At 41.8% G+C, this 10,836-nt stretch overlaps 1 protein-coding gene across 3 annotated transcripts; it reads left to right on the forward strand.

Annotated features, from left to right (window-relative positions):
* The first annotated feature begins 600 nt into the window (after positions 1–600).
* On the forward strand, positions 601–10,835 carry LOC103133613 (protein FAM149B1-like). Of its 3 annotated transcripts, XM_016668011.1 has the most exons (17): positions 601–1,130; positions 2,170–2,286; positions 3,146–3,290; positions 3,883–4,031; positions 4,140–4,283; positions 5,039–5,182; positions 5,288–5,466; positions 5,885–6,027; positions 6,870–6,908; positions 7,168–7,236; positions 7,651–7,763; positions 7,861–8,085; positions 8,450–8,573; positions 8,815–8,940; positions 9,081–9,162; positions 9,772–9,909; positions 10,024–10,835. In XM_016668011.1, exons 1-17 carry the CDS (start codon positions 1,003–1,005, stop codon positions 10,095–10,097), a joined length of 2,139 nt encoding a protein of 712 aa, XP_016523497.1. In that variant the 5' UTR covers positions 601–1,002; the 3' UTR covers positions 10,098–10,835. The 3 variants fall into 3 exon arrangements, with proteins under 3 accessions (XP_016523497.1, XP_007545494.1, XP_007545496.1); XM_007545432.2 differs by lacking the exon at positions 6,870–6,908 and having other exon boundaries at positions 602–1,130; XM_007545434.2 differs by lacking the exons at positions 6,870–6,908; positions 7,168–7,236 and having other exon boundaries at positions 602–1,130.
* Position 10,836: the final 1 nt, after the last annotated feature.

Raw genomic sequence — 10,836 nt, forward strand, 5'->3', positions numbered from 1 at the left:
ATCGGAAACATTTTACAAACGTAGTCACGTCACTACGATGAACTATGGGAAATGTAGGAAAATAACACCAAAGAGATTTTTGAAAAGCTTTATTTGTATTTGTGCTTTACAATACCATTTTAAATAAAATTGAACCTTAAGAATAAAACCGAAATCCACAATAATTAACAACAACAACAAGATCAATTTGTGGAAAATAAATATCTGATCAAATAAGGCTGAAGAGTAATAAAATATAAGTACACAGAGTAAACATACTATTAATCGACGAGGACATAATGCGACTTAATTACAAAGTAAAAAAAAAATAAATAAATTAATCTTCAATGTCTGGATACAAATGATCTGTGCATTGAACGTATATGGGGAAAAAGCAATATACAATGCAATACAACAAAGCGGTACATGTTTTTCTACTTTTCACAGTGTTATACAAAGTTTTTACTAAACATACGTTATAATATTGTTGCTGTTTTTTTTAAAGAAATGTATGCAGTTTTTCTCTTTTTGTCATTTTTTTCTCCATGAGTCTATATTTTATTTTTTCCCAAAACAGGTCTAGCAAAATAATTTTATTATGCACGTGACAGAATTATTTTCCCAGAGCAGAAATACATTTCCCAGGTAACCGTGCGGCTGTGAAGTCTCGTCTCCATGACAGCCGTGCTATTGTTGTCGTCGTTGGTGCTAGTTAGCATCGCAAATTCTCAAATAATTTAGACTCTAAGAAAGACAGACAGGTAAATATTTGACCACATTCGACAGCTATTTGGTGAAGCCAGACTAAACCGACGATGAGTCAAATTATACAAGTGCTGCGGCACCACCTTTCTCTTATAGTGCGTTTGTGTCACCGTTCATGCAACGCTAGTTAGCTCATTTTCAAGTGTAGCCTCCCCCTCCAGCGTTAGCCGCAGCCCCGTCCAATACAATATTCCAGATCCAGGCTTTTACCTGGTGGGTACCTACAGGGCGACTGGAGGAGATGTTGGAGCTCCCTCTATGCTGTTTGCAGAGAGTCGAGCGAGAGGAGCCGGGGATGAGAGACGTGGTCTCGAGCCCTTGAACCGGAGAGAAAAGAGGATGATTTCACGGTACAACAGGAGACCAGTATCGCATAAACTTGAGATGTGAGTACCAAGCAGTTTTTCCCCCCACTGTGCTCTGTAAACTAGTTGTAGGTCTTTATATAAATTGCTCCACTTTAATCATTATTTATTTGTTATCAGTATAATTATTATCATGTAGCTATTTGCTTAGACACCAGTGTCAATTTTAGCGGTAGACGAGAAGATTATGTTTTGATTGCTTGGTGTAGGCACAGGCCAGTATGAGATTCTAATGGTATGATAACCCTGAGTGAAGTGTCACCGTTTCAAGGTATCTACATGTTAAAAGAAAGTATTTAACATGATCCAAGTGGTTTCTTTAAAACAGAGAAGCGACAGTTGTTCCTACTACTGTAAAGATAATCCAGTATATGGATTATCAGTAAAAATAATGAGATAAAAAGTAATTATTTTACACAACCATGGCAAGCTGATATTAGCTGCTAAATGCAAATAGCTGAGGCTCCATTAATTTTTATTTATCACACTGGAAATATATCCAAATAGTCACACTTCTCTCATTTTTTTAGTCTCCAGCATTGCATCGCAGGAGGAGGCGATGCAATGCTGTTCTCTCTGCTCCATAGTTCATAGTTTAGGTAACTTTGGTTAGTCTGGCACTTTTTTTATGCATCTTATTATAAAGGACTGTAAACCACAGTGAAGTTATGAAGAAATATTTTTTGTTAACCTTTTAAAACTTTTGTGTACTTCAATAACGGTAATCAGTTTATGCTCCATATTCTTGGTACAAGTAGTTTGTGGTACTATCTAAAGCCTAAGCTAATTTTACTTAGCTTAGGCTAAGTAAAATTATGCAATCTTTTTTGAGCTTTTTCTTTCATAGTGGAGGTGTTTAATGTCATTTACAAGTTTTATTAGTTCCCAAGGAGATAGTTTTGTTTCAGTCCACCTTCTCCCACCTTTTTTTCATGATTTTCTGTTGTTTCAGTAGAAGAGAAACACAGCATCTCTCTTATGTCATCACGAAGACAAGCTGTCAGGCGTTCATCCTCAAACGCCATGTTGCCGATCATTTCTCAATGTCCCTTCTGTGCAGTCGTGGTTTGTCTCGAAGCAGCCTCGATCACCACCCTCTCCCTGAAGAAGCAGACGATACCGAAACCTCTCCGCATTACCTCCACGACCTGCAGGAAGCCGTCTCTGCACACAACAGGTGACCAAGTGCCTGCAGGCTTGAGTTCGCCTCCCCCCACCCCTTTAACGTTCAAACCTTTGCACGTCCAGAGCAAGAGCAAGACGTAGAACAAGCGTTTGCACTGAGTGCGCAAACACAGACACTCTGGATATTTTGTAACTGTACACCGTCTTGAGCAGACAGCCGATTCTCCGAGTTCTCGCCATGTGACACCCAGAAGCAGCGGATTAATTAATATCACATTGCCTCCTTCAGATGTGCAGTCAAAAGGATGAATAATTAGGCAGGCTGTTAGAATATTCTATTAAGTTGACATTTGCTCCTTATTTCCACTTTGATTCTATCACCAGTCACTTCTAATTATATTTCTGTAGCCCCATTAAAGAGATTTATTTGGCATTTAAATGTATATTATTAGACCGGTTTTGTTTATTCACATGAAATATAGAAAAATAAATAGATTTGGCCTAAAAAGTCTTTGAGCATTATCATAGATTTTGTACCCTCTGCACATTTCTTACAGGAGATTCAGTGCCTTGGAAAGTATTTATACTTCTTGAGTGTTGGTGTTAGACTGTTTCACATTTCATCCTCAAACTTCAATGCATTTCACTAGGATTGTGTTTGATAACCTTACGGAGAGGAGAAGTTGAAGGTTAATGGCACTTTTTACAACTAAACATAGAAGTCTTATGGGCATGGCTTTACCAGCTTTGCACATTTAGAGACTCAAAAAGTCAAAGTAGTTCGACCTCCATCAGATTAGTTAGAGGGCATCCGTAAAAAAAAAAAAAAGCAATTTTCGTAGCTTCTCGGTTGGATTTAAGTCTTGACTTTGGCTGATTAAAAGTAAAAGATTACTGTGTTTTCCATGCAGCTCGCAGACGTCTGCCGCCTCGGACCACTCCGACTGCCCAACCGTCATCTCAGTATCACCCAGCCAGTCCTGGTCCGGCATTCACAGCTCCACAGGAACCGGCATCTCCACAGAAAGGAGCTCCGTTTTCTCTTGGGGCTATGATGTAAGTCTGCTCTTCTTCAGAAAGAAATCTTGGCATGAAATGAAACCCCCTTCTCCACCCCCCCGCCTCCCTCCGACCCTGTGAGTTGTAAAAGACGTTCCTTTTTTTTGTGCTGAATGCCTTCTCTACAGTTTGTTCTGCTTCTACACAAGCATGCTGCCACATTTTAATTAAGTCTAACCAGCATTTATCACCTTTTGGAAAATGTGTGGGAAACAGAAACAGTATCCGTGTAATATACCAGATGGCTAATTTGCATGCTGGTTGTTTTTATGCAAGACCTCGTTCTTGTTGCTTCGCTTCCCTGTTCTTTCTACATTAAAACTATTTTCAACTCCTAATGCTTTTAAGAAAAATAATAACTCGCAGCTCTACTCTTTTTCTTCCTGTGTCCCTCTATTTTTTTTTTTGTATTTTAAATGATTGCTCCACCTGCGACAGTCCATAGGAGCTTATTTTCTTAATAAACTCTGCAGAATCTTTGCAGATGGGACCAGAATGCAAAGCAGCAGCTTTCAACAGTAGATTTGGCATACCAGAACAGAGGGATAGATATCTTCCCCGACTGTGTTTTTGTTTGTGCGTCCCACAGGAGTTTGACAAGGCGGCGTCGCGGCAGGTGCAGCAGATGTTTGATGAGATCGACAAGGAGCTGTACGAAGGGAGAGGCTGTGGCGGGGGGATACTCCAGGGGCTGCAGGACGAATGCCAGCAGTGGACCACACGCTTTCCACATCTTCGGTAACTTATCTGTTGTTTGTCCTTCAGCTCGTAGCTTTTGTTTTGTTTTTCAAAGTTTACTTTTTCTCTGTATGTGTGTGTGTGTGTGTGTGTTTGTGTGTCCCTCAGGATCGTGGGGACTCAGCTTTTGTGTCCCACCGACGAGGGCTTCCAGTGGTACGCCACTCCAGGGACAGTCAGTCTTGCCAGCAGCCCGTCAACAGACAGAAAAACTACTGTGAAGAGCCAAGGCAAAGAGAAAGGGGCTGCAGAGTAAGTTTTAAAAACACAGACCCACTGGTTTGCTGACGGATTGAAGAATTTCAGGCACTTTATCATCTCAGAGGTAGTTTTCTTTTGCTGGTGGTCACATCGGGTTCTTTTTAGCCAATCGAAAATGTTATGTCTTCTTCAGCTCATTCAATCTTTATTCACTGTATTCAGTAGTTTTTCTGCAAATTTGTTATTTTAAAGCTGTTATAAATAAGTCCTGACTGACTCTAGCTCTGTGACCTACATATTCTGCCTTTTTAATTAAGTATTTGGGCCAATGTCAAGTTGGATATTTAAAATATACAGATGGGACTCCAAAGTAGTGTGCACAAGGCTGCGACACTGTCTGACTAGAACGCTTACAAACTGGGTTGGTGTGATCAGATCAGGTTGCATATGCATATATGCATGACGCACCTCAAAAATCCCAAATGTTACCAAGTATTTTTGTCTAGATTTTAGTGCAAGCATGTTAGTACATTTGAAATAGGAAAAAAAGGTAACTTACAAGTAACTTTTCAGCAAGAAATATGAGCCAGTTTTAAGTCAGTAATTCAAGAGAACTAAAATAGTTGCTGTGGAAACTAGACCAAAAACACTTGGTAAGATTAGATGTGTTTGCATTGTGTTTTTTTTTCTGCATCTCAAGATGTGTTTTAAGACTAATTTGCTTTCTTCAGTGTTTTTATGCCTGTACTGAGAATCCTGCAAAAATAATTTGAGCAATGTTTTCTTTTTTTGGGAAAATATAATAGGTTGAATGTTCAGGGCAGGAAAGCTGCACTGATCAAAGAGTGCGATGGCCCTCCCAACAGCGAGCCCAGCAGCTACGACCAGCCGAGAGTGATTGAAGTGGAGGGAGTGATGGAGGAATATCTGGCTTTTGATAGCCGGGACTTGTGAGTTGTCCGCATTCATAAATCACATAAATCCCAAAAAGTCCTCCTGTGTAAGTGCTATTCCCTTCACAGTACAGTAGAACGAGTATTTTCTTTCTCCAAAAGGAATGAGTGTCATGAGGAATGTCCGGAGTCTGTTCGGAGGCATCACTGCCTGCCCCCGGTCTCACCGTACTGCTGCCGCCGGCAGGCTGTTCTCGACCTGCTGTTTGATGACGTCTGGCGGGAGCTGGTCGGTTGGATGAAAGAGCTGGTTCAACGTCACTGGGAGTGCTGCACCTCCCGTAATGCTAAACGTTTCTACTTTTATAATAGAGTTGAACTTTTACACATGCAGGGTTCTTTCACAGTCTGGAAAAATACTGGAATTTGATGGTAGTCGTATCAGGATATGTATGGAAGAAGAACCTGAGCGTCTGGGAAAATATTTCTGTTTCCAGAACTATTCTTCCTTCCTTCCTTGTGTCATTCCTCTCTTTAGTTCCTTCGTTGTGTTGTCTCTCTTTCCTTCCTTCCAGTTTTTTTTAATGGTTTTTAAAAATATCTGCCATAAATTTAAGGACTATGGGGAACTTTTTTTATTTACTATTTTCCAACGACAAAGTTGTAAAGTTGAGTGTGGAAAACTAGGGAATTTTTAAATGTAAAAATGTGTTTACATTTATGCGTTTCTGAATATTAATGTTGATATGTTATTGACAGATGATGAAACACTATCTGGGAGCCTGAGCCCTGTGCAGCCAGATGCTCTGAATCCTTTCATGCTGCTCTCCTCGCTTCCCGCCGCACTTCCAAAACTCGGTCAGAGCCGAGTGCCACCGCTCACGTCTGGACAGCAGCTCCAGGTCAGTGGTTTGAGAAGGACTAGACATGAGAGGCGGCTTATTTCACAAATATCAGTCGGAGTTAATCAGAAAACAAGTTCGGACTTTTTCTCAGTCTACTTCAATGAAAACAATTTGACATCGACAGAACCTGGTAAAAACTCCTATTTAACCCCTGATAAAGGAGACTAAAAGCTTTGTTTTATTGAAGCAGCACATCATCACAGATATTTTTATTTATATATTTATGATCTGATTTTTTTTTTATTATTTGGAGGGGGAAAAATATCTTCTGTTAAAAGAAAGTTGTTTTTAACAAATTATCTTACAACGTCAGTAATTCCTTTAAGTTGTATGCAGCTGAAGGCACAAACACTCCATGCGGTCCGGTGTGAAACATAGGGTGAGGGTTTGGATACTCGCCTGCTGTTAAGTTCGGTAGAGGATCTGTGATGCAGTGGTCCTGTTTCTCCTCCACAGGCCCTGGGAGCTTTATTATCCTTCATTAACTCTTTGAAACATCAGGGAAATTAAAACGTCTGCTAGAAAGCTGAAAATGAATGCTCATCGAGTCTCTAAGTAATATAGCAATCCAAAAAAATACTAAAAAAAGGTTAAATGGTTCACCGATGGCTTATCTCCAAAGCAACTCATAAAGTGTTGTCCTTTTGGAAAAGGAAGGGGTTGAACAAAGTGTTGTACCATTGTTATGTCCTAAATTGGAGTTATACTCCCTACTGAATAAAATGTAGCTAAATTACAGGTTAGATTTTTTTTTTTTTTTTTTTGAAAATATTCTGCACCAGCTTATGATCCTACCACAAAAGAGATTTATTTTAAGACTATCTGAACATCTTTACCAGGGGGTGCCAATCAGTTTGGAGAGGTCTGTGCTTGAGGCAATAAGTAAAGCGTTTTCAGTCGAGACGTCTTGTGTTCCCCAGAGTTTTCATTCCTGCCTGTTACTCTTCACTTTCTCAGTCAGTCTGCTTCAATCCCTTTATTCTAAAGTATTTTTGGACTTGCTGTTTTTGTATATTTTGCCTTCTTAACTCTGTATTCCTCTACTTTCTCCACTGTTTCCTCTCTACTTTCACCATATCTGCTGTCTTTCTTCGAACGTGCCAATCCTCCCTCCCCACCCGGCCCTCTTTTCTAAAGAACACAAAGTCAAGGGGCTCAAAGCACAAGTCCAGATGGAAATCCAAAAAGCAGAAAAGGCCTTCAGCTGTATGTAACTCTCCTGCTTCAAGCCAGAGCAGTAGTGGGATGTGTGCACGCCATCTGTAGAAGCTCATTATCCTGAATATCTGTGTTTGTGCCTGTTGATTAACACCAAAGCATCCCCACTGTTCATCTCTTTAATCATCTTCAACACATTTGTGAGACGCACAACTTCTTTTTTTTTTTTAATTTCGATGCTTTTCTTTTCGAATCTTTTTGAATGTTTACTGCAATTATCCGTTTGGTGTCTTCGCTGCATGATGGCTGTATTTGGAAGTAACTAACTCGGGTTCTCCAGGGATTCCTCCCTTCTTTTGCTTCCCGCTTCGTCGTCTCTGTCCTTAAACCACGCTTCTCAAAATTTTTGCATGTTCCGCCTCTCTTGTTGTCTCCGCTCAGTCCTGTTTTTCCTACGCTCAGGCTGGCAGGACGCCTGCAGGGGCAGCGGCGACGCAGCACAACCTGAACGACCTCATCGTGATTCACAGCATCCCCCTGCAGCAGAGAAACCTGTCTGTGCTGGAGAGAAGCCCGTAAGAAGACATCTCACCCTTCGCGAAGGCGCTTCGTTTCTGGTTTAGAGCAGTCGATCCACCGTGGGTCTCTCTCTCTCTCTCTGTTCAAACGCAGGGATCCGGAGGAGCGCCCGTCTCACAGGCCAGTCTCGAGCGCCATCCCTTCCAGCAGACCTCGTCCTCGCAGAGCCCTGGAGCAGAGCTCTTCCTCTTTGTCCCGCCAACTGCAGTCAGCTCGCCGCCGAAACCCTCCTCCCCGAAACTTGCTGCCCCTTGTTCCGAGTTTGAGTCAGGCCGGGACAGGGGGATACCTGGACGAGGTCATCCGTGGGACACGACTGTGAGTTGAAGCATTGCAGTAACCCTACTGAACGCCCTGCACTCCCCCCAGCCCCCCGTTTTTTTTTGTTTTTTTTATGTAAACAAATGTCACTCGGAGTCATGGCTGTGAGCTATCTTAGCCCGTAAATTTGAGCCGAACTTTGGATAAAACAAATTTTGATCTAATTTTCCATCCAAAGCAGTTAAAATCATAATAAGAGAATTAGAATACGTTTGATCCTTAAAGTTAAATATAGTCTCATCAACTCTAACCGTTTATAAAATGTCAGCGTCACAGAACCGCAGCTGTCATTCTTCTAGCTGGAAACAATTGAACTTTTCAACAAAAAAAATCTGAAAAGCGGTCCGCCTCTCTCCAACAGAACCACAGCCAGCGACCGATTAACATCTCCGCTGGTGGCCCTGAGCCGCAACACTCCCCTGCCCCCCATCGGAACCGGAGACGGCGAGTCGCCCCACCCAGGGCTGCTGTCAAAGCTCACACAGGTACAGATGTCAGCACCGCAAATATGGCTGGTGTCATTCATCACCGACATGTCGAACGCTGTGTGGAGCTGTGCAAAAATATCCATGCCTCTTAAACCTTTTCACGTTTTGTCACTTCGTAACATTAAACATCAATGGATTGACCAGTGCTCTGTGAAATGCTTAAAGCTTAGGATATTACTATGTAGCTGCTGATTTTTTCCCCCATGATGGTTTGCGTTCCATATTTTAATCCCTGCAGCGTCAGAAAGGCCCTTCCAGCCGCGCCCACAGCGCCTTACACGATGAAGCTCAAAGCTCCGTACCGAGGGATCGTCACCACATACTAGACGTCTTCTCTCGTCCCAACACGACACACACGTACAGGGTGAGAGATTTATTTTAGTTTTGTTTTGATTCCTCAAAGACTGAAACATCGCTTCTATATTTTACTGCAGCCTTTAATGTGTTATATTTGCATGTTCCGATTGAAGGCTGTTGTGACGAACCTCTGATTTTGCCTTTCAGTCAGACACTCCGTACCGGAGTTCCTTCACCGTGCTGGACAATATCGGGCAGGGTCGGCCAGGAAGAGCCTCTGTAGGCACAGGTCAGAAACCCTGTTGTTCAAAACCAGGAAGAAGACTAAACACATGATGCACTTTAGTTGCTCATAGCCTCTTACGCTCCATTATACCGAGCGGTTCATCTCATTTTAAATGACGTATCTCATGGTTGAACTGCGGCTGCAGTCGGGGCTAGTCAGTGCTGCACAAATGTGGTCATCCCTGTTCTTCTCGCATCTACACACTTTTTTCTTCCACTCAACCTTCAGTTAATGTGCTTCTGTACAACCCTGTGTGAGCAGCTGGCTTCTTTAACAAATCACTTTTGAGATTTACTGTCCTATTAAGTGACCACTCTTCCAAAAACTACAATTTCTGCATCAAATTTTAATTGTCTTTATGTAATTATGTTAATTTTTTGAGAGTCTGAATTTTAGGTTTTGGTTGGCCATAAGCCACAATCGCCAAAATGAACAAAAACACAAACGTTTCACTCTCTAAGATTTCTTTTTGAATTGTATTGCTGAAAGAAATCAGTAATTATTGGCATTTCTCAGCTAGTTGGAAACTCACTTCACACCGTAGTGTTTTTAACAGCTTAGCTTTCTGTTAGGGCTGTGTTTAACGACTTCCACGTTAATGTTTTCCTCCAGACTCTCTGGGAATCGGTGTGACCGGTGTCGGTCTCGGCATCAGCAGCTCGTCTTTCTTGGACTCATATCCTCACCACCTGCTGGGGCCGTCGCCCATCAAAGACGAAGAAGAGCCCGAGCCTCAGAGCCCTGTCGCAGGTCAGTAAAATAACTCGGCTGAACTCGGGTTAGGCCGTCTTCTGTGTGAAACATTACATTTCCGAGCAGCAAAAACGGCTCAGGTTTATCGTCAGATGTTCCTCCGTTTTCCAGCAGCCGCTCCTGTTCCGTCTCACTCCTACACCCGCAGCGGCATCTCATCCAGATCCAGCAGGCCTGGCTTGTAGTTTCCCCCCCCGGCCTTGATCTCAACCACCTCCCTGCTGTTCATCTTTACCAGCATCATCTCTGCCCTCTGTCTTGTTTCGAAGTAGTTTGTTTTTGTTGATTACATTTTTTTAAGGCCTATTTTTTATTTTTTTTTATTTCAGAAATCACCTTGTGGACCTGCCAAATGTGAAAAACGATCAGTCTTTGTACAATATGGGGTCATATGTGTGGCGGTGAATGTTTGATGAGAATGAGTATTTATTTATGCGAATATGCCATATAAAAATCAGCATATTCATGTGTTGCTATAAATGTAAATGACTATGCAGGGAAACCTATAAACCATATCTGCTCATAGGACATGTTCCTTCCCGCTCTGATGTCGGGGAGCTTCGTACTGTATCAAAATCAAACCGTCCCTCAGAAAGACAGCGCCGTCTCAATGGCTCTCCATAATCGAGGTGCTTTTGCCGGAATTATCCTACAATGTAGGAATCTTATAACATACACATTATTTGTAAATAACAAAAGGAATTTATTCATGGTGTCTGAACAAAGTGGTGTATTTAATATAATTTACTTGCTCTTTGTTTGAGCAAAGCCAACTGGTCGTACTTTGACGAGTAACATCAGGGTTTGTGCACAAATAGTTTCTTTACTTATTTGTCACAAGGGAGACAAAGCAACAACCCCTCCCCCCCTCAATGCTATTATCTGTTTTGTAATAAAAAAAAATAATAATAAAGTGTATAAATG

The sequence above is a fragment of the Poecilia formosa genome, unplaced genomic scaffold, assembly GCF_000485575.1.
Source record: "Poecilia formosa unplaced genomic scaffold, Poecilia_formosa-5.1.2 Scaffold12, whole genome shotgun sequence".
In the NCBI taxonomy this organism is placed as follows: domain Eukaryota; kingdom Metazoa; phylum Chordata; class Actinopteri; order Cyprinodontiformes; family Poeciliidae; genus Poecilia; species Poecilia formosa.

Bases quoted from the DNA above. Each gene is read 5' to 3' on its own strand.
- LOC103133613 (XM_016668011.1), top strand. From the start codon at position 1,003: ATGCTGTTTGCAGAGAGTCGAGCGAGAGGAGCCGGGGATGAGAGACGT. The intron at 1,131-2,169 runs GTGAGTACCAAG...CCTTCTGTGCAG, and splicing joins GTATCGCATAAACTTGAGAT to TCGTGGTTTGTCTCGAAGCA. The intron at 9,163-9,771 runs GTCAGAAACCCT...GTTTTCCTCCAG, and splicing joins AAGAGCCTCTGTAGGCACAG to ACTCTCTGGGAATCGGTGTG.